This window comes from Symsagittifera roscoffensis, chromosome 8, assembly GCF_963678635.1.
Source record: "Symsagittifera roscoffensis chromosome 8, txSymRosc1.1, whole genome shotgun sequence".
Lineage (NCBI taxonomy): Eukaryota > Metazoa > Xenacoelomorpha > Acoela > Convolutidae > Symsagittifera > Symsagittifera roscoffensis.
Genome location: NC_087069.1, coordinates 40,335,462 through 40,357,781, shown reverse-complemented (window position 1 = coordinate 40,357,781; position 22,320 = coordinate 40,335,462). Strand labels below are relative to the sequence as shown.

At 34.5% G+C, this 22,320-nt stretch overlaps 1 protein-coding gene across 3 annotated transcripts in view; it reads left to right on the top strand.

Annotated features, from left to right (window-relative positions):
• LOC134853359 (serine/threonine-protein kinase D3-like) overlaps positions 1–21,868 on the top strand; it is a 51,419-nt gene extending 29,551 nt beyond the window's left edge. For 2 of the 3 annotated variants that reach the window (XM_063869336.1, XM_063869335.1), the window contains 11 exons: positions 2,502–2,709; positions 5,107–5,584; positions 5,838–5,960; positions 6,416–6,522; positions 6,766–6,909; positions 7,719–7,839; positions 12,536–12,675; positions 12,972–13,132; positions 17,217–17,323; positions 19,895–19,980; positions 20,624–21,868. In XM_063869336.1, the coding sequence (XP_063725406.1) occupies positions 2,502–2,709; positions 5,107–5,584; positions 5,838–5,960; positions 6,416–6,522; positions 6,766–6,909; positions 7,719–7,839; positions 12,536–12,675; positions 12,972–13,132; positions 17,217–17,323; positions 19,895–19,980; positions 20,624–20,803 (1,855 nt within the window). In that variant the 3' untranslated portion in view covers positions 20,804–21,868. Of the gene's footprint in view, positions 1–2,501; positions 2,710–5,106; positions 5,585–5,837; positions 5,961–6,415; positions 6,523–6,765; positions 6,910–7,718; positions 7,840–12,535; positions 12,676–12,971; positions 13,133–13,807; positions 13,913–17,216; positions 17,324–19,894; positions 19,981–20,623 lie in introns of those variants that run through there. The other variant, XR_010164353.1, reaches the window with a different exon arrangement.
• Positions 21,869–22,320: the final 452 nt, after the last annotated feature.

Sequence of the window (22,320 nt, the reverse complement as noted above, 5' to 3'; positions counted from 1 at the left end):
TTCTTGAAATTGAAAGGGCATCTAGTTTTTTTTTGAAATTCAAAAGTTGAGATTTTTTCAACAAAGTCAGTGTTTTTTTAAATGTTTACTTGCGTTCATTACTTTTTTCCAATCTTCGATTGGCTATGTTATATTGGCTTACAATTCATGTTCTGGCCGCTAGCGTGCAATGCTATGTGTGTTTTTTTATAGCAAGTGTTGCTCCGCTCAGCTTCGCCTCTTTGTACAAGACCTGTTCAACAAAATCACCCTCTGATTAAAAACTCTGCATTCATTTTTACTTCGAAGAGGGACAGTGGTACTGCTTTCAAAATTTGTGAGCTACTGTGTAATATAGTTTGTTGGTTTTGTTAACTAAGTATTATAAGCTATCTTAGACTCTTCCTTTTCGTATATTCATGGTTGTACATGAGATAAGTTCCACAAAAACAAAAAAAACTTCAAAAGAAAAAACAAATGAAATTTTGTCTTTTCATTTTTAGCAATCATTTCTAGCTATCATTTTAGATAAGCTTTTTTACTTGAGATTAGTAAAGCTATTTACATAAGCAAAGTTTCTGTGATGGTATGAACTCCCTTTTCTAACCTAAATCGCAAATAATGTCGCGACCCAAATATTGTTGCGACGAAATGTCTTCATTTTGAAAGTGTTCATATTGATCAATAACCAGCTATCAAGTACAGCCAATGCTAAGGATATTAACACAGACTATTTAGTTACAAATAGTACTTTAGCTTCAAGGTATCATGGATTTGTAGCGTAGAGGCTGGGAAGGAGACCCGCAACAAAATAAGAGGGTTCGAACCTGAGCAAGGTCGGATGTTTTTAATGAACATTTTCGTATACTAGTTAAATGCGTCCGCTCTATCAATTGAGGCATGTTGGTAAATTTCTTTTTTTTCAAATTGACTGGTACTGCTAATGCGTAATGATTGGCTTGCGTATGTTAGCAGTTATGTAGACTCATAATTGGCGTGCATAATTTTTGTAGACTCTAAGTTTTACCCATTCAGTTTTTCTCAGTAGCGTTATCGGTCTTTTTTTTCGCCTCTGTGTGCAACCGTGTTTTGTACTTTTTCTGTCCCCAGTTTTCAGCGGGTGACGTAATTTTTTCGTCTTGACATGCTCAATTTCATGAAAATACAAATTTAAATACGAGATGCTGTTTACGTTGACAAGCTCTTTATCATAAAGTTTCTCATTTAAATACCAGTTGTTATTGCTCTTGGCTTTTTATTTTTACTGTTTTTGGCTTGCATGGTTTCGGTCTATGTTCTGTCGGATTGGTCTACTTAAATTGGGGCGTTTAAGGGATAACTAGTTTTCTATGGTTTCATAATTTTCACTGAATGCTTTTTTAACGCTGTCAATTGTGTTTTTCGGCATTTTTCCTCGAATTGAACTCGAATTTCCCTGCTGAATAAAAGGTTCAATAAAAGGAGTTCTTGGTCCAGTTTTTTTGAAATCAAATTGTGTCTTATCAGAATTTGTCAATCATTCTCGATTATTATAGAGCGTAAAGGCCATATAGGTTTGCTTTGGAAGTGATTTTTCCCGTTTTCTTGAAATCATTGACACTTTTAACTGTATGTTTGCTATATTCTTTCGGTCAGGATAGTTCACTACACAAAAAGGGTCAAACTACCATCTGCTCAGCTTTTTCGCGGAGAAATTTTGTTTGCCTCTCGCTAAGAAATTTGATCAATGTTGTCGGCTTTTTTTCTATTCTGAGTAGTGTTGCTTTACCCTCAAGCAAGGAGCACGGATCATTATGGGCCTTGAATTAATCACTGACCTTCGACAGAGACGCGGAGACGTCGACAGTTCAACTTTGCCCCAAATTTTTTTTGGCGTTGAAACATAATGTGTCTGAAAAATTAGGATGCTAAAACTTTTCCGAAATGCGGGTCTTGTTTTAACTGGATGAGATTTAGGTGCAGTGCGAGATCCTTGTGAGTTGATTACTGTATCTGTATCTCTTTCTTACCAAGCAAATCAATTCAAATAGTTAAATTGCTCTGTTAATTTTTTAAATATCTGTAACGTGTTTTAACTGTGTAAGTGTCAACGAATGAAATAAAAGACACCTATTTAAGTCCGAGTTGTTTTTTGATCACTTTCAGTTTCAAGTTTACTTTTCTGTTGACTCTGTGTATGTTCCGACTTCTGATTGTTAATTTAAAAAGCAACCTGACAATGTGGCCGATTTTTTTCCTCAAGATAAAAGTTTCTGGCCTAAAATAATTTTGAAATTGGCCAATTGCTCTTGTTAAGTGCCAGTGAATGTTGTGAAGACACTTATATTTTTAATTTGATTTTTTAATTTTTTCTCGTCTTTTTTATGGTCGGAAAAATTGTTGATTTTCTTTCAATCTCCTTAGTTAATTGAGACTTTTCTAACTGACTGTTTTGACTGTGCAAGCTTTTTGCAACTGGTTCATTGATCTTTATTCATGTTTTGATCGTTGGCTAATATCTGTTGTTGTTGTTTGTTGTTTAGTCCGACGTCCAGCAACAACATTCCTCTGATGCGAGTGGTGCAGAGTGTGAGACAGACTAAGCGACAGGACCAGTCCACTCTGATCAAGGAGGGCTGGATGGTGCACTTCACTGACCAGCCGAACAGTATGAGGAAGAGACACTACTGGAGACTGGACACTAAGTGTCTCACTCTCTACCAGTCTGACAACACAAATAAATACTACAAGGTAACTACTAAACTGACTCTTTTTAACTATCGCCCTCTATTACCAACGGAGGGAGGCGGCGGGGTGGGGGGGGCATGGGGTTGGGGGTGGGAGTTGTTTGTTACTATAGTTGTTACTGTTCACATTTGCTTAACTGTTGAATTTGTTTTGTTAAAAGTTGGCGACATTTTTTGTAGGAACTGTGGGAGGAGGGAAAGAGTAAACAAGGTCCATTAATTAAATTAAATTTAGTTAGACATTAATTAAATTAAAGAGTAAGTTATATAGACGTGATTTGTTACAACGTACGAATATCTGCACATATGCTTAGCCGTTGAATTTATTCTTAATAGGGGTGGCAATTCTTTTCTACTTTTGATAGTGGAAGGGAAATAGTTATCATGATCCACTAATTAAGTTTAATTAAACATTTCTTCGGCAAGAATAGTAATCGTTATGAATTAAATTCTATGCTAAGGTCCGAGGAAAGCGACGAAGCAAACTAACACTATATAGTTGTAGCAGTGCAGTGCAATTTCATCGGAATGTTCCGATAAGGCACATAGAAGAAACTTCTTGATACTGGGTGCTGGGTTTTTTGTACTGTGTTAGAAATTTGTACTTTTTTCGTCTACTGGGTGAATGTTACGACCATTTCACGAAGAGTACTGAAGATACTTTAATAATTCGTGTTGATTTTTTCTCGTTCTTTTTCAGGAAAAAGTCTTAGTTGTTTTCAGGCTCAATTTTGATTTTTCGCAGTTGGATTTTAGACTAAAGTAAGGCCAACTACATTTTAAGATCGGGCGAAAAATATGAATGGTTTTAGTTATAAATGAAGTTTTAATTTTAAGGTTTTCCAGCGGAATAAAAAAAATTGCCGTTTAATTTAGTTTTCTGTAATTAGGATGCTTTTATGAAAAGTAGAAAGATTCCTGAAATAGAAAGAGTTTCAACTTGATGTATAAAGTAATGAACGTAGTGAGTACTCTTGCATAGGTTTTGTTGATCTTATTGGTTTTTTTTGTTAAAAGAAAGGTAAACTCCATTATTGACCAGCAAAATGTAAAGGTCACGAAAACGTTATGGACTTCTGATTTCGCAAACGGAATTCAATAATCAGATTTCCCAGCGAATTAAAAACTTTATTTTTTGATCCAATTTTCTCAAATTAGGTCAACTTTATCAAAAGAGCGCCAATCATAATTTTTTTCGTGAAATTCAAAGAGCTTTAATAGTATATATTCTTTAAAATTCGAAAGTCTTTTTTTGCTGTTTCCTTGCGTTCATTACGCTTTTCCAACTTTCAGATGGCTATGTTTTGAAAACTATTCAAAAAATAACATCATTTTTTTCCGTTTTCTTTAGTTAATTGACTTAAACACTCTGTTGATTAGTTTCAAATTAATTTGCCGAGGGGAAGCAGAGGAGAATGGGTCCTGTCGAAATCATAGCTATGCTTACCTTTTTATTTAAACATCTTATCTGGTACAATACCTTTTTGTAAGGTCTGGATTACGCTTCAACCAAATTTAGTGAATATTTTTAAATAGTAATGAGCGAATTGAATACTATGTAGGTCTTGGTGATTTTTTTGTTTTTTTTTCAGAGAAAGTTTCAAAATACTCTTATAACTACAGATGTGCATTCAAACATATTGATGCATTTATGAATGCACTTAGGTAAATAAGCACCGTTTGAGTTCAATTGAAATTAATCTGCTGTATGCGTAAATAAGACTGTCCAAATACAAAGGTCGGAATGGCGCAAAATAACGTGAACGATTTCTAGTTTCGAAAGTGGAATTTAAATTTTAGATTTCCCAACATAATACAAACTTTATCTAATGATCCAGTTTTCTCAAGTTTGGTTAATGTTATCAGAAAACTGCCAATCATATTATGTCCAAAAAATCAAAGAGCTTAAAGAGCTTATCATGATTTTTCAAATTTTTGAATAAACTTTGTAGAAAAACTCAACAAAGTTTGAAATGTTCAAAACTATGTTGGGGTGCTGTCAAGGTTCTCTCAGGAAGTTTGTATCTGGGTTCCAAATTTGCTTGCTCAAGGCATTTCATTTTTCTAGTTATCGTTTTATAAATGATTTTTTCAAATATTTTCATTTTTTAATCTTCAAAAAAATATATTTTCATTATTTGAAATCCTGGATACAGACAGTCATTATTCATTGTATTCTTCAACTTGGATGATAATAACTAGTTCCACGTTTTTGATCTAATTAATAAGCGTGAATTTTCTCTATTTTCAAAAATTTGAATTATGGAAGTTTTGTGGGGATAAATTTTTGATTTCAGATATTTTTTGAAAAAAAAATGATTTCCTGATATTTTTTTACCTAAAAATGTTGTTTGAAAGGGCGGGTTTTAATTGTTGTGACCGCATCTTTTATATTCTTCAGGACATTCCACTCTCAGATATCCTCTCCGTACATTCCTCCGATTCCAGCAACCTCCTCTTGACCCTAGATCACCCTCACCAGGAGTCAAACAACAATAGCAACCCAAAAAACAGCAGTAAACAACAACGGACGGCATCCTCTACAAACACTAACAATAGTTCATGTACAACTCAAGCTTATATCGAGAAGCAACAACAACAACCCTCAACATCATCCAATCATCACAACAATAAAAATGATAACAGTAATCAACAGCAACCGAAACATGCGTTTGAAATTGAGACAGTAAAACTGACCTATTGTGTGGGTCAGTTAGATGACGTAGACGATGAAGAGGCTGGTGTTGGCACTGTGTACAGCCAAGCCTGGGAGATGGCAATAAGACAGGCTCTCATGCCAGTCACGCCTCAGAGCTCCTTCCCCCTGTCTGTGAGTTGTGCGAACATGGTCGCCAGTGGGAGACAGAACACAGATAATAGTTAGTTGATTCATTTAATTATAAGTGACAATGACCTTAATTAGTTATAAAGAGATGAAGTCCCAATGTTATGATATTTTGTGTATGTCATTCATGTTTGATGGTGAAGCACTAACTGATTCTATTAAAAATCCAAAAAAAATTTAAATAATCGCTAGTACAGAAAATTCAAGCCGAGATCCATAAATTCCCAGGCCAAGCTCCAACTCGTTGAGTGAGTGTACTCTTAAAGAGGAAAACACTTTGGCTTTAGCGCTCCTGCCGGACCAAGCAGCTGTGGCTCTGAGTCAAGCGGCGGGAGGGCAGCAGTCCTCGTCCACAGATCCCAATTCCAAGAATCCAAATGACTCCTCTGGCACCTCCGGAGGAACATCAGGTTGGAATCTCTGAAAATGTATTGTTTTTTTTTGCATCTCATGCGTTTTTACAAAATAATTTCGTTTTTTGAATGGAAGCAAGGTTAGTATCATTTGTGGACACCTTTCATTTTCTCCAGGTGCATTTTTTGATACAGAATTTACACGATGCTTCATTAAGTCATGCTCGAAACAAAATTTTTGATGATTAATGTGAAATCGTTGGCAATAATGTTAATATAGAGCAAATTAATGGATCAGAAAACAGAGTTTTCAGTTTGAATAATTTTTTCGACTCAATTTTTACGGAAGAATTGAGTGAAAAATGAGTTTCCGAAGCCAAAGTGAGCAAGGTTAATTAATTTGGTTCAGATTCTTGGAACGAAAAAAGTTATCGCTAAAAGTTTGACATCAACTGCGTAATAACAAAATTTCAATAGATCTACTGAGCAATCAATCAATATTGATAATGTAGGTTCATCTTCTGGAACATCTGGAGGTGGGGGCCACGGGAGTCAGAAGACACTTCAGGGGGCCACAGATGAGGACATAAGTGTCTACTACCAAATAGTCACTGACGAGGTACGTTTCAATTGGATTAAATTTTGGCTATTTTGAATTCTAATCGAATTTGAATTTCCTATCAAGGGTGTATAGCAGAAAAAAAAACACAAGGATCGTTTATCATCAATATTATTTTTGATTTTGAACCAATGACTATAATGGTTCAAATAAATTGAGGAATATTTGATTTTTCAGGATTTCCTGAGAGAGGGGTTTGAGGTGTGGTAATTTTGATGTTTCTAATTATTATATATGTGTTAGGTGCTGGGTTCGGGTCAGTTTGGAGTGGTGTATGCGGGGGTGCATCGAAAGTCGAGGAGGGAGGTGGCGGTGAAGGTGATTGACAAGCTCAGATTTCCCACCAAGCAAGAGGCACAGCTCAAAAACGAAGTGGCCATCCTCAGAGTAAGATTCTTTGCAGTCACTTGCTTGCAATTATTATTGTAATCGCCACACGAAAGGATGTTTGATTTAACCAGAAGGTATATGAATTTTTCATCTTTTTTGTTATTAACGAATCTCACTTTTCGCAAAGAATTTGTTCTCTAATTTAAAACTAGTCTACCAAAGCTTTAAATAAATTCACAAATCGTGACTCGTGACCCACGCCAATCGAGACAAGACTGCATAGTTTTTCGGTGATTTTTTCGGACTGGGAAACGTTGCTTCGCCGAGTGACCGATATTTTTGTCCTAGTGACCGATACTTCAGCTACTGTATTACCTCGGAATATCGTCTCTTTTTGCTTTCCCGCACCTCACACGATCATCAATTTTATTGTGTAATGAGTAGTTTTACGAGGTTAGTTACGCAGGCAAAATATGTTTGTCATGGCCGAATTAGTCCGTATGACAATTTTCATAACGATTGGACAATCTGAACAAAATTTTTACTATTAAAATTTTCTATGTGGGGCGGGGAGCATGTTAAACAAAAAAGAGCCGCAATATCATTTTTCTTTAATTGCTAGGACTGATATCAACCGCTTTAAATTTCTTGGACCGAGTTCATTAGTAAAAAATGATTCAAGAAAATGTGGGAAAAACATACACATGATGGCGATGATTATAATGACATAATATTTGAGATCTTTGGGTGGCGCGTAATGACGTTTTTATATCCAATCATGAGGCTTATTTTTTGAGTGAGCATTAAAAGTATACATTAAATTGTGCTTTTCGGTTTTACTCACTGGCTTCTCTTACCTTTTCCAGAACATCTCCCACCCTGGAATTGTGACGTTCGAGCAGATGTTCGAGACAGTCGAAAGGGTCTTTGTGGTAATGGAGAAACTGAAGGGAGACATGCTGGAAATGATTCTGTCCTCCCAAAAAGGTGAGAAGCTTCCTTCGTGATTTGTTGAAAAGTTTAAATGTTCCATCTTATTGCTTTTTGAAATGGCGACATACTCTGTGAGTTTAGTTTTGGCAATGAGTTGGCGCGTTTTCGGATCGGAGAAGATTTCTGTGACATCTTTGCGCCAAACAAAAAGCATATGTAGAAAATAAACTTGTTCATTTTCTTATTAGAGAGCTTATTTAATAGTCATGAACGAAGTGAATACTCTGCTATAGGTCTTGGCAATTTTTGTTTGTTTGTTTTCAATGATTGTAGTTTAAACTTGAACCTTTTTAAAGTTTTTTTTTACAGTAAGGTTTTTTTCGGCTTAACTGGTGTCTGCTCAAAGATTGTCGGCCTTGTTTCCGCTTCTTCAGTTTTGTCCAGTTGCTAATATGATTTTCAAATGTTTGCTTTGGCATGCTTGCCTAGAATTCCTGTTTGATAAAAACGGGTATTATGAAATGTATCGGTTTTTTAAATTTTTTTAAGATGCTTTGAAAAATTTTAAATTTTAACACTTTTTTCCAATTTTCAAAAAAGGGGTAGCCATAAAAAGACCGCCTGTATTCTTGTGTGTCTGCATACTCCACTGGCCTCTTTTTGCTTTTCCTTTTGTCTACAGCCTTCGACAAAGGTCTGTGGAGAGAATATTTTACCGATGTTTGATTTTTTTCTAAAAAATTAACCAACCAATCGTAGATTTTTTTTTCACCGAATAGATCGGATTTGAAAAGCTCCCCTCTAAAAGCGATTAAGCCGAAATTTTTTGATACATTTAATTATGGCTCTCGGGATAGTCAATTTTTTTAAACCGTTTTTTAAATTTTTTTTATAATTTTCTCAAAAACTAACCTCCCAAACCTGAAGTTGTGGGTTCAGTGGTGAAAACGAGTAGTAGGAAGTTCCCTCGATTTAGCGGCCTTCCAACATTTTTTTTACTTAAAAAGTTTTCGTCCTCGGAAATGTAAATCTTTGAGAGTAATGAACGTAGTGAGTACTCTTATATAGGTCGTGATGATTTTTTTTTCGTTTTTTTTTCATTTCAGGTGAAGTCTTTAAATTTGTTCAGTATTTAAATATTTTTTAGTTCAGTTCATTTTTTTGCTAAAATTAAATCAAACTCCACTATCGAATCGCAAAAGTGGAAAGGTCACGAAAAACGTGATCGGCTTCTTGTTTCGAAAACGGAATTCAGTTTTTACTTTTCGCAGTGAAATTTAAAGTATCCTATTGATCCAGTTTTCTCAAATTGGGTTTTTTTTTATCAGAAGAGGGCAAATCGTAAATTGTTTCAGAAATTTAAAGAGTTTTAAGACCATCTATTTTTCCGGGAAATTCTAAAAAAAAGTCAGTATTTTTTTCTGTTTATTTGCGTTCATTGACCCTTTTCCAACTGTCTGTTGGCTATGTTTACACTAGCGAGCTTGCCAGACTAGCGTATTAGTATGACTCTGGCAGTTTTGCCACTGTGTTTTATAATGACTTGGTGGTCTCTTGTTGCGTCGTTGGATGACCGAAAACACTTTTTGTGCGAGTGTGTTCTGAGAGGAAGAGGGACTTCGAGTTTTTTTAGCAGCTCAGAAATTTAAGTTTTTTTTTGGAATGGAGGGTTCCTGCTCATGTATTTTTGGCTATGTTACCTCTTGGTAATTGAAAATTTAAGAATTTTCTTCTGCATATGTCCAAGAAGTAACACGGCTGCTTGAGACGGCAAAGCTTTGTGGTTCGAATCCGACCAGGACCTGTTTGTTAAACAAGTTTTTTTGAGCTTTTCTGACTATCTTTTGTTTGTTTTGGTCGACTCAATTCCCGTAGCCGGACTTTTTAAGGGTAACAAACGTAGTGAAGAATTTTATATAGTTCTTAGTGATTTCTTTAATTTGTTTTTTTTTGCCGGAAAAATTACTGAAGTGCTCTAATAACTACAGCTGTGCGTTCATACATTATTATTGCATTGGTGAATGCACTTAGATTTGTATGCACTTCTTGAGTTAAATATATAATCATCTGCTGAAAATTAGGTGAATTCCACTTTCCAAATACGAAAGGTGCGAAAAAACGTTAGACTTCTAAAGAGGAAATTATTATTTAGGTTTCCCAGCGTAATCTAAATTTTACTTAATAATCTACATACTAAATTAGTGTAAATCTTATTTAAAAAAAATCAAACATATTTTCGTATTGAATTTCAAAGTTGGGTGAGGTTTTAAACTTTTTTTACACAAGCATTTTTTTTTCGGCTCAACTTGTGTCTGCTCAAAGATCGTCGGCTTTGTTTCTTTTCGTAAATTTTGTTCAGCTGTCCATTTTTGCTGATTTAAAAATCAAATGCAAGGCATGTTTGCGTGGAATGAACTTCTTTCGAGACATGTGATTTTTTTTTCAAAATTTTTCGTTTTCGGTTTTTTATGTTTTTATTTTATGTGAGTGTTGTATTGCAAGTGGTGCGAAGCTACACTTGTAATACACTACGTTCTTCACTACGTTATTAAGGGCAACAAACGTAGTGAAGAATTTTAGATAGTTCTTAGTGATTTCTCTAATTTGTTTTTTTTTTGCCGGAAAAATTTCTGAAGTGATCTTTATAACTACAGGTGTGCGTTCATACATTATTTTTGCTTTTGTGAATGCACTTATATTTGTATGCACTTCTTGAGTTAAATATATAATCATCTGCTGAAAATTAGGTGAATTCCACTTTCTAAATACGAATGGTGCGAAAAAACGTTTAAAACTTCTAAAGAGGAAATTATTATTTAGGTTTCCCAGCGTAATCTAAATTTTACTTAATAATCTACATACTAAATTAGAGTAAATCTTATTTAAAAAAAATCAAACATATTTTCGTATTGAATTTCAAAGTTGGGTGAGGTTTTAAACTTTTTTTACACAAGCATATTTTTTTTCGGCTCAACTTGTGTCTGCTCAAAGATTGTCGGCTTTGTTTCTTTTCGTAAATTTTGTTCCGTTGTCCATTTTTGCTGATTTAAAAATCAAATGCAAGGCATGTTTGCGTGGAATGAACTTCTTTCGAGACATGTGACTTTTTTCGGTTTTTTATGTTTTCATTTTATGTGAGTGTTGTATTGCAAGTGGTGCGAAGCTCCTCTGTGTTAAAAAAACGTTGTCTGTATCAAGAAAAATTGGCCTGAACTTTTACCTTTTTTCGGACTTTGGGTGAGTAAACTTTGTGAGAAACAGGATTCTTCTGCTCACAATTTTAACTGCGATTGTTTTTTTTGGTTATGGTTGTTATTACTTTTCAATCGTGTGAAGAGTAATAAGTAGTGTAGACTCTTAATAATTCTTGGTGATTTCTTTACCTTGTGTTTTTTCCGGAAAAATTTCTAAAATGCTGAAAGTTAAGTGAATTTCAGATTCCAATTACGAATGTGGACATGGTGCGAAAAAAAAGTTAACGACTTCTAAAGAGGAATTTAGTTTTTAGGTTTCCCAGCGGAATATAAATTTTACTTATTAATCTACTCTCTCAAATGGAGTAAATCTTATCAAAAAAAAATCAAACATAAGTTCGTATTCTATTTCGAAGAGGGTTGGTGCCATATAATTTTTATTTCGAAATTCAAAAAATCAGTCTTTTTCCGGTTACCTTGCGTTCATTACTTTTTTTCCAAAAATCAATTGGCTAAGCTTTCGAAGGATCAGCTTTCTTCCAATTTGCTGTAATGTCCGTGCTTGGGACGACAAAGTTCAATTCCAGTCCGGGAGTTTGATTCCAGTCGAGACCTGTTTTTAAGAAAGCTGGAAATTTTCAGCTTGCTTAGGTTATTGTCTGTCTGCTTATTTTTTCGTCCTAGTTCCGCAGAAAGGACTTAAAATCTGTTTCTTTCTGGCTATCCGAAATTTTTTTGTTAAGTTTCTAATGGTGCAGGTATTTTCTTCCAACGATTTTGGGTTTTTGCTGCAGTTTTTTTCTTTTCATTTGACTTTAATCATAGTCATTCATTTTTGTATCACCTCTGTGTAAAATTTGTTCACGCTCAAATTTGATTTTTAGCGGTTCGACGTTTGGTTTTTCTCAAGTTCGGTTCATTTCCTTTGTTAAAAGGAAGGCAAGCGTCCTTATCGAACAGCAACAGTGTAAAGCTCTCAAAAAACGTGATCGATCTGTAGTTCGAAACTGGATTTTAATTTGCAGATTTTCCAGCGGCATATATATTTTTTTTACCAATTGATCCAGTTTTTATAGTTGCAATCAGCTTAGTGTATAATTACAAACCTTCTTTTTTTTTAGCCTAACTCGCAAATAAAAGTGTTCATTAAAAGTGTTCACTTATTTGGAATTTGCACAGCATCTGTTCTCTGCTTTATTTGTGGCTAGTGTTTGGTGACTATTAAGCTTCCGTGGCTGAGTGGTTAGTGTGTGAGACTCTTGATCTCTAGGTCGCAGGTTCGAATTTTAGAGGTAGCCGAATTTTTACTAATTCGAGGCTTATTTCTAATTTTTTACTGCTCTTTCTAGAGCTGCTTTTTGTCGTGCTTCGCCTGTGTCTTAAAAAAATGTCAATCATTAGATTTTCGGGAAATTCAAAGATCTTCAGGGCCAACTTTTTTCTTTGAAGTTTGAACGTTGAGATTGTTCCTAAAAACAAGTAATATTTTTTGTTGACTTTTTTCCAGCTGTCTGTTGGCTATGTTTTTATTAGATTGCTTTATTTTTTCTCAATAGGGAGGCTGTCGGAGAGGATCACTCGGTTCCTGGTGGCTCAGATTCTGGCAGCCCTCAAGTTCCTCCATTCAATCAACACTGTGCACTGTGACCTCAAACCAGAAAATGTTCTCCTCTCCTCAGATGACTCATTCCCAAAGGTATGAACTTGTTTATTGATATTTATTGTCGTTCGGCTGATGAGTTGTTATTGCTCCCATTCCCTTTACTGTGACAGTTTCTATGTATCAACTGAGTTTTCAGTTTCAAGCCATGAAGAAAACAGTGCTGCTCATTAAATGAAGTATTAAGTCTGGAATGTTAAGTTTAAACAGAATAAGATTGCATCGAGACTTTTGGCCAGTCTAACATAGTTATTACTTCAGAAGTGTCTTTTTGTAATTCTGAAGTTTTGTGTATTGCTCTGGGGGAATTATTTGTGTTTTGTGTGCTACAGGTGAAGCTGTGTGACTTTGGCTTCGCCCGTATCATAGAGGAGAAGAGTTTCCGCAGGAGTGTAGTGGGAACACCTGCCTACCTGGCCCCGGAGGTGCTGAGAAACAAGGGCTACAACAAGAGTCTAGACATGTGGTCTGTTGGAGTCATCATATACGTCAGGTCAGCCTGAACAATTTTTAAATCATATCGTAAGTTGCAAAAAGTTTGGTCTCATAGATTTAGTTGTAAAGAGCAACCTACCTATTTTGATAAAGTTTTGCATGCAGAGCATGTTTCAGATTAGTTCAGTCTGAGAAATAGTTCATATGTAGAGGTTTCTTAAAAGTTTTTGATTAACTGTGTCGGTCGAACTTCTTCATGCTATTTTTCAATTTTTTTTTTCAGTTTCCTATTTAACAGGCAAACTTCATGTTCCATGTTACTGCATGATCTTTGAAATTTGTCAAAATATAAAATGAAGCATCATTTTGTATAATTTTTCCAACCGTTTGTAACCGTCTGACATTATTGGCTTAAGCTCAGTTGTATTATTGCATCGGTCGCGGATAATTATTGCAAAATTAGACTTAACAAGAAATTAGAAACACTGAATGGTTCGAAACGCAAAAAGTCACGACGGGTTAAAATAGCAAATTCTTTTACGTACAATGAGCATAACACTGGTTTCTGTAGAGAATTAAATTATTCCTTCAATTTTTTTTAATGTTAAGGACGACAATGTCCTATGGGGTTTTGGTTCACAGATCTTAATTAGTTGTAGCTTTCAATCTTCAGCCATCAAAACTATTTCAATTCATTGCCTGCATGTTTGCATGTTCTTTTTTGTTTTGTTAGAATGGCATAGCCTTGAGCTACACAATACCTTGACGTGATAATCGTCTCGCCAGTCGAAGGTTGTCTGTAGATGACTAGACGGACTAAATATCATGGTCGAATCAGGTCTGCATGTTTCTGTTTAACCTAACTGTCTGTTCTCAATAATGCAAACTATCTGTCCGCTGATCTAAATTGCTTTTGTTAACGTTGGCTGTTAAAAATTGATGCAAGGCTTGAGAAAAAGCGAATATTAAAAATATTGTACATGAAAACAAATTTGTGAGAACGACGTTCCGAGAACACAATTTGTATTTTCATTCGTTGCTAACTGAGGTGGTTCGAAAGTGCCGAAGTCATAAGTTTTGAAAACAAAAAGTTTGATCAATGACATGCCGAAGATCAAGAGTTTGATAAATGAACGTTATTTGGTAGCTTATTTTCAGTTTTCTTCAATAAAACAAGCTTGCGAGCCATTTGTTATATTACGCTTCAACGTTTTCACAGACAACTCGCAAAAAGTAGTGTCCATTTTGGGGAATTTTTGCTGCCCAGTATTGGCAATTTAACATATGTCCTCAGCTTTATCATAAGCTGGTTTTTCGGTGCTTTAAGCGTCAGAAGCATAATTTTTAGGGCAGTAAACTTGGATGATCGGGGGCTCTGATTTGATTTCTGTGGAGGCGTTTATTTTTCAAATCTCCTTGATATTTTTTTACCTTTCTTTTTTATAGTGTCTTTGAAAGTGGTGAAGACTCTCGTATAGGTAGTTATGTTTTTGTTTTCAGGAAAAGTCCCTTTGTTAACAGGACGGCAAACTCCACAATCGAACAACGAAAGTGTAAAGCTCACGAAAAACGTGATCGACTTCTAGCTTCGAAAGTGGAGGTTAATTTTCAGGTTTCCCAGCGAAATAAAAGTTTTACCTATTGATCTTGTCTTCTCACCTTGGGTTAATTTAATTTAAAAATTGTCAATCATAATTTGTTTTGGAAATTCAACGAGCTTCAAGGCCAAATTTTTCTTCTTCAAATTTTGAAAAACCTTCTAAAAAGTCGGTATTTTTTTCAGTCTCCTTGCTTTCATTCTTATTTTTTCAAATGGCTGTTGGCGACAATTTACCTTTGTGAGGCTAGTTCTTGCATTTTTGCGCTAATGTTTGCAAAGTGCAACTTCCCTTCTGTTTAAAATCGTAGAACCGAAAGCTGAAGCCAGTTTGCGCAATTTTTGGGTTATTGTTTCCTCAAAAGGTTGTTAGTTTAGGACGCCGATTTTGAAAACTTAATTGCTTTGACTAACGATTAGAACTTTTTCTTGCCAGCGATTTAGTTTTATCGACGCTCTTGTTCTGTGGCACTTTTGAACTGGACCCTAACTATTATTTTTTTCCAATATTTTTAGATATCACCGAACGTAGTGAAGACTCAGGTCGTAAAGATTTTTTTGCTTTTTTAAGGAAAAAGTCTTCAAATTTGTTCACGGTCAACTTTCTTTAAATCTGTTCACGCTTAAAAAGCAAACTCCATTATCGAACAATGAAAAATTAAAGGCCAAGAAAACGTGACGGATTTCTAGTTTCGGCAGTGGATTTTCATTTATAGATTTTCGATCAGAATAAAAAAATGTTTTTCATTCAATAGTAATTTACATTGAAAATCATTTGCTGCAAACTAATCAAATAGCGGTATTTAAAAAGGAAAATGCTATTGGCGCAAAAAAATTGATTGACTTTTAGTTCCAAAATTGGACTTAAATTTTATGATTTTCTACAAGTTTTTTAATTGGGTTGATTTGAAAAATCTATCATGAATTTTTCGTGAAATTCCAAGAGCTATATATTTTTTCTTTAAAAGTCGAAAGTTGATTTTTTTTCTGTTTACTTTCGGTCACTGATTATTTTCCAAGTGTTTGTTGGCTATGTTTTCAAAAATAAGTCAGTTTTTTTTGCTTCCTTGCGTTCAATGAATCTTTTTCAACTGTCGGTTGACTATGTTTTCAAGGGCTCCTATTAGTTTTTCAACGTTAAAAAACTTCAATTACATCTGCATTCAATTACTATCATTGCATGTCACGAAATTTTTAGTTGTAATGTACGTAGTGATAGTGAGTACTCTTATATAGGTCTTGGTGATTTTTTTTGTCAGGAATTGGTGATTTATTCACGTTCAATTTCGATTTTTTGCGGTTTGACTTTTGATTTCTTTTTCAGTTCACTTTGTTCGTTTTGCTGAAAGAAACGCAAACTCCACTATCGAACAGCAAAAATGTAAAGGTCACGAAAAACGTGATCGATTGTTATTTTGGAAATGGTAATTATTTATCGGATTTCCCAGCAAAATAAAAGTTTGACCTATTGATCTAGTTTTCTCAAATTGGTTCTATTTTATCAAAAAAGTGTCTATCATAAATTGTTCTACAAATTCAATGAGCCTCAAGTCCATCTTTTTTTTTCTTCGAATCAAAAGCTGAAATTTTTTCAAAAAACAAGTCAATTTTTTTTCTGTTTCGTTGCGTTCATTATTCTTTTCGAATTGCAAGTTGGCTCTGTTAGGTTGGTTTTGGCATGAAATTAATCAGAGTTGATCCAAATTTTCGGTAGATTTCAGGTAAATTTGAACCCTTCTTCAAAGAAAAAAGCCATTTTGGTCAAGAAATTTCAACCCCTCTAAAACAGAGTAAACCGATCGTTTGAACGAAGACACGTACCGTAAATACAACAACACGAAGCTTCATACAGCTTTTATGGAATTAGAATGTTATTTCGGCTGAGCATTATCAAAATAATTTGTCATCTAATGTCCGGTTTCATATCTAATCTATGTTGACCTTAACCTTCATGACCTTAAACTCGTTTCATCCTTTGAAGATGAATTATCTTCCAATGCCAGCCTTCCAATGAAACCTCGAAGTTGAATTGAATTTTGTTGTTCTATAATAATATCTCAGACAATACAATTCAAATCGAAATAGTCAAATTGATCATTTTGCTTGTTCACGAAAAACAAATTGTTTATTGACGAAAACCTTTATGCAAAACTTTTTTCTTTTTTCTTTGCGATGTAAGATAATCGCGCTCAGAACATTCTGTGCTCCAAAATCTTTTGTCATTTTAATAAAATACAAGGAATAGTTCAGTCTTTTAACAATCTATTGCTTGCAACTGAATTTCATCATGTCTTTAATGTCGTGCTTTCCATTTTAGAAATCTGGACTGCTAATTAATTATTCCTCGCAATAATTTGCTATTTCTCATTATAATCCCCCAACCTTTTGTAAATATTTAGTTCATATTTTGGGGTATGCTAAGAGTATAGTTTGCTAAGTCGTTGGTGTGATAGAAAGGCTATAATGGTATATGACTCAGTATTGAAACAAAAATTATAATAATCGCAGTTTATAAATAATAATTCTAATAATAGCTTTGTTTCAGTTTGAGCGGCACTTTTCCCTTCAACGAAGACGAGGATATCAATGATCAGATCCAAAATGCCGCTTTCATGTACCCGGCCAATCCCTGGAGGGAGATATCGAGAGAAGGTAAAAATAAATGTGGCATGTCCGAACTACAGAAAAGTTCCTTCTGATCTAAATGCTTATGTTACTTAAGACCCTGACGAAAGTTTGTCTTTTTCTTCCATAGACTTTGATTTGGATATTGGGCTTGTTTATTGGGTAGTTATGGTAAAAGATAGGCTTCGGTAAACTCGATGTTTCATTAATTCGAGAAAATGTAAATGATTTTAGCTAGTGACCCAGTTTTCTCAAGTTGGGTTATTTTATTTTAGAAAAATGTCAATGATAAATTGTTCTTGAAATTTCAGGAACTTAAGGGCCATATTTTTTTTGCGAAATTCGAAAGTTGAATTTTTTTTTTTTCAAAAAACAGTAAGTTTTTTTTCTGTTTCCTTGCGTTCATGACTCTTTTCCAACTGTCTGTTGGCTAAGTTTTGATTTTTGGGTTGGTTCGAGCCTCATATTATTTTCAATGAAGCTAAGGATTTTACCGCAAAGTTTTTTGTTTATTGTTTAATAATGGCTGAGGCCATGAAACAATATTTTTGAATAGATTTATGAGTATTAATCAAAGCTAATAATAATAATAATACCCACCTGCGCACTCAGATTCAAAAAGCACCCTTCTACCATATTTCCGTGTTAAAGATCGCGTTTGAGAATAATACAATTGTTTCTGCTTCTTGTCTTTTCTTGCATTGAGCTTTAAAAAAGGCACAAATGAGACAATTTCAGGCTCTAAATTGAAATTTGCAGTCATTTAAGTATACACCTGATAGATTTGGGTTTTAGTTGATATTAACAATCATTAAACCGCAATTATCGAACATTAGGGGGGAGACTTTCAAGTTGACGGTGACTCTTAGTCTACAGGTTTGCGGTTCGATTCCTTGTCATGGCGGTTTTTATCGTATTTAAACCTTGTTTTTGCAATTTCTTTTCTTATTTTTTTGTGGAGCTAAGTTTTGGCATTTTGTCGCTTGTTTTTGAGAAGTTTGCTGAAAGTGATCTTGAAATGAAAACAACTTGCTGTCTTTGGCGCTTTTTCTCTCCCCCTCACCCTACCTGCTAATTTTTGTAAGTAAAATGATTCTTTACATTGTCTGACTCTTATGAAAATTGGCATGCGGTCATGACATCTGTCCCATTTTTTTTTGAAAATTGGCATGCGACTGTGGCATAATTAATCATGACAAAGATTTTTGGTCTCTTCATACTCAAACTTGTAAATCCATTTGCTACACCATAAAATTGATACTTAAGGGAGGTGGGGCAAAAGGAAAAAGAGCATTTTTGAATGAGAGCAAGCACTGATAAAAGGCAATTAAGCAAAATACATTCATTATAAAAATTCAATCTTTCGTTGCGAAAACGGAGTAAAGTTAGTTTGCTATTAAAATACATTCATTATAAAAATTCAATCTTTCGTTGCGGATAACGGAGTAAAGTTAGTTTGCGAGTCATGGGATTCCACAATAAATGGCAAAGATTGCGTTTAAACATGAAATAGTTCCGCCCAAATGTGTTCTCGATTCCGCACAAATGCGGTCTCGCTAATCCTTATGCAGATTGCACGACTATTGTTTGATTTGTTGTTCCGAAAATTTATGGATTGCAAAAGTTTTACAGGTTGAGTTTATTGTTCCGATCATTAAAATGGGGAGGAACTTTGTATTCGGGTGTCTTTAAGTTTTTTCTTTTTGTTTTTCGCGCCAAATCAGGTACCACAAATAATCATCGGAATGGATCGAGTGTTATATGACATGAAAGCCCTTTCAGTCTTGATTTCAACGACATTAAAAAATGTTGCAATTTGTTTTCACAGTGACGAGAAAAACCGGTCTGAAATTTTTGATTTTTGGTCTTATTTGAACTAATAAGGTGACAATGTAGGCTTACAATAGCTTACTTAAGCTTAATTTAAGCCGTGAAAACTTAGTTTTACTCGAGTTAAGGTAGTTTTTGCAGTTTTTAGCGCAATTTTGGGAATCAAAAACCTGAAAATTCAAAAAACTTCTGCAGAAAAACTTTTGATTCAAATTTTAATTTTTTTTTTCGTTCTTCTAGTCGTTTTTTTTTTCAAAAATTGTTTTCCAATTGACCTATTTTACTATGACACTCAAATATGCCTAAATTCTATTTTTTCGTTCAGATTTTTTCATCACAACATACAGAAAGAAAACGACTCCATGAGAAAAAGACTGGTCGGAACATCCTGTGCTACATGTACAGTAACCGGCTGTCCTTGTTATTGGAGCTGCATTTGGTTTTAATCATTTGTCACTGGATTCTACGTCTCTAAAAAGATTAAATAAGACAGCGCTGAATTGAAATCTACGAAATCTTTTTTGTGAGCCTTACACTACATGCGGGTTCCGCAGTTTTGCCGCACGGCAACAGCTTGGCATTTTAGAAGTACTTGCTTCTTGAATAAAGATTTTGGTCCAGGATAAAAATCATTAAGAAAGGGGTAAATATCCCCGTCGAACAAATCGGTAGAAAAATAGGTTATCTGTGTTGAGCTTTATAACTTAAATAATGAAAATTAAAGAATTATTACATGCTCAGTTTCATCCACCACCATGCGTGTTTTAGCGATTGACCTGATCAACAATCTACTGCAAGTGAAGATCAGAAAGCGATTCACTGTCGACAAGAGTCTTGCCCACGTCTGGATGCAGGTAAATAATTTTGGTCCTTTATACTAATATTCAGAATGAGAAGATTATTAAGAGTCGGTGATCACTTAGTTTGACCTTTATATAGGTTGCTATGAATTTTTCTTTTTTTTTTCAGGAAAAGTATTACAATTTGTTCACGCTCAAGTTTTTTTTTTGTAGTTTGTTTTGTGATTGCTGTTTAAGTTAGTTCATTTCCAGCGAAATAAGAAAATCAGCTCCCAGCGAAATAAAAAATTTACCTTTTGATCCAATTTTCTCAGATTGGGTTAGTTTTATAGTTTTATCAAAAGTCCCAATCATAAATTGTTCCAAAAATTCAAAAAGTTATAAGGGCATCAATTGTTTCTTTGAAACTAAAAAATTGAGTTTTTTTTGCTTACTTGCGTTCATTGACTTTTTACCAACTGCTCTTGGCTATGTTATCTAAATGTTATGTAAATAACTGTTTGTGGTGATCAATTTTGTTTGCTAAAAATTTTGTAAAACTGGGGGTTTATTGTCGAGACAACTTTTTGGATTCTTAACTTGTTGCGCGATAGGTTTTCGGTCGGGCATTGAATTCTAATCTAGGATATTTGACGATAATTAGAAAAAAAATAGCCAATCATCATCAGCATTCATTTTTGTTGATTTTATCTTCTAGGATATTTTGATGTGGTGTGACCTTCGCAAGCTGGAACAGAAAGTGGGCCAGAGATACCTCACACACGAGAGCGACGACAAACGATGGACTGAGATTGCACGGGAGAGAAGCATGGACATCTCGGGACTGCTTCGTCCTGGATCCGAGAGCAGTTCGGCCGCATCTACCGGCTCTCAGTAATCCACTGACGAAGACCGAGTCGTTAAGATATGCTATTAAAGAAAACTGACTACAAAAGTTAAACGATTTCCAGAAATGATCGTCTGACTTACACTGAAGATCGAACTTATTTCTTTATCTGGAATAAATACGATTAGTGGACGACAGAAATTCTTGTCGGAAATAGAGTAGTAGTTGTTACAGTCGATGTCAGTGTTTTATGCTACAGAGCTGTTTTGGTCCAATTTTTTGGAAATATTGATTTTTTATCACGAATTTTGATCACTTTGCAGTTGCATATTAAGTAATATGTTATAATTTCTTCTCTTATCCTTCTTATGAAACTAGCCAGACATTATTCCACTTGGGTGATTCAACCCTTTTTAACTGTTTAATTTGTAAATTAATTTATTAAATGTTCAATATTCCCGAAATGCTATTCGCCCCGTATAGAAATGAGGATCAAATTTTGCATTGGAAAAACCCACAAGGACTTCAAATGTGATTACGCAATTGTCTGACTACACAAAATGCAACGATTCGATTACGTAATGAAACAGACGAAATCATGGTGACGTAATTGGATCATAGATTCCTCGCTCATCTCGAATCTAATCGAATTGTGGAAAAGCCAGCAAAGAACTTGCCAATTTATATTGAAGTTGCTGACCCATAATAGGAATAACTGTAAAATAGCGCTTGACTTTTTGTCGAAAATTATTTAATTTAATCACATTATCTTTGTGAATTATTTAATTTGTATGAAAAAATGCCGTGCTAAGATTCGTGCAATAAATTAGTCCAACTACATTTTAGATTAAATGTTTACATAGTCAACATTTTCTAAACCAAATTTTGTTTGGAAGTTCGAGAGAGATAGTTATTGTTATTCGTGGAAACTGTAAAAATCTGACTCGTAAAAAGGATATGAAATTGATGACAATTTTGAATGAAGAGTCAGGTTTATGATTTACTCATCTCAATGTACTACTGTTATTAAAACTTTGATATAACGGATTTTCCGTGTTGCTCACATTTTAGATGGCATAAAACGGATTAGGTTTAACGCCATTCCCAGGGAGTTTAGAATTTAGATTTGAAATAAGAAAAAATGAAATTGTGATCAGTTTTTGGTAAAACTATTTTCAAGGTTTTTATTATCATCCTAAGTTTCTGGTTGTGAAAAAGTTGGCCTAATCCGCTGTATGAAGTCACCTATAAGCACTATGTGTTTAGATTGTAATTTGTTTAATTTATTCTATGAATCTTCTAAGTGTACAAGTATGAATCGCTTTTCCGAAATTTCAGCGCTTTACTTTGAAAAATAGGGTGAATTTTTGCTCAATCAAAAGGTCAATTTTTTTACTTATAAAATTTTTCCCGTTGGTTCAATTATAGTTTGATTTCTTCCTTAAAATCGTTTTCAGATAGCTGTTTTTTACCCTCGCGATAAGCAAGGGTATTCCAATCGGGTACTAGACTTTTCCCCCTAAGCAGCTGTGTCCACAAGACTCATCTGGACTCGTGGAACCTTGGCT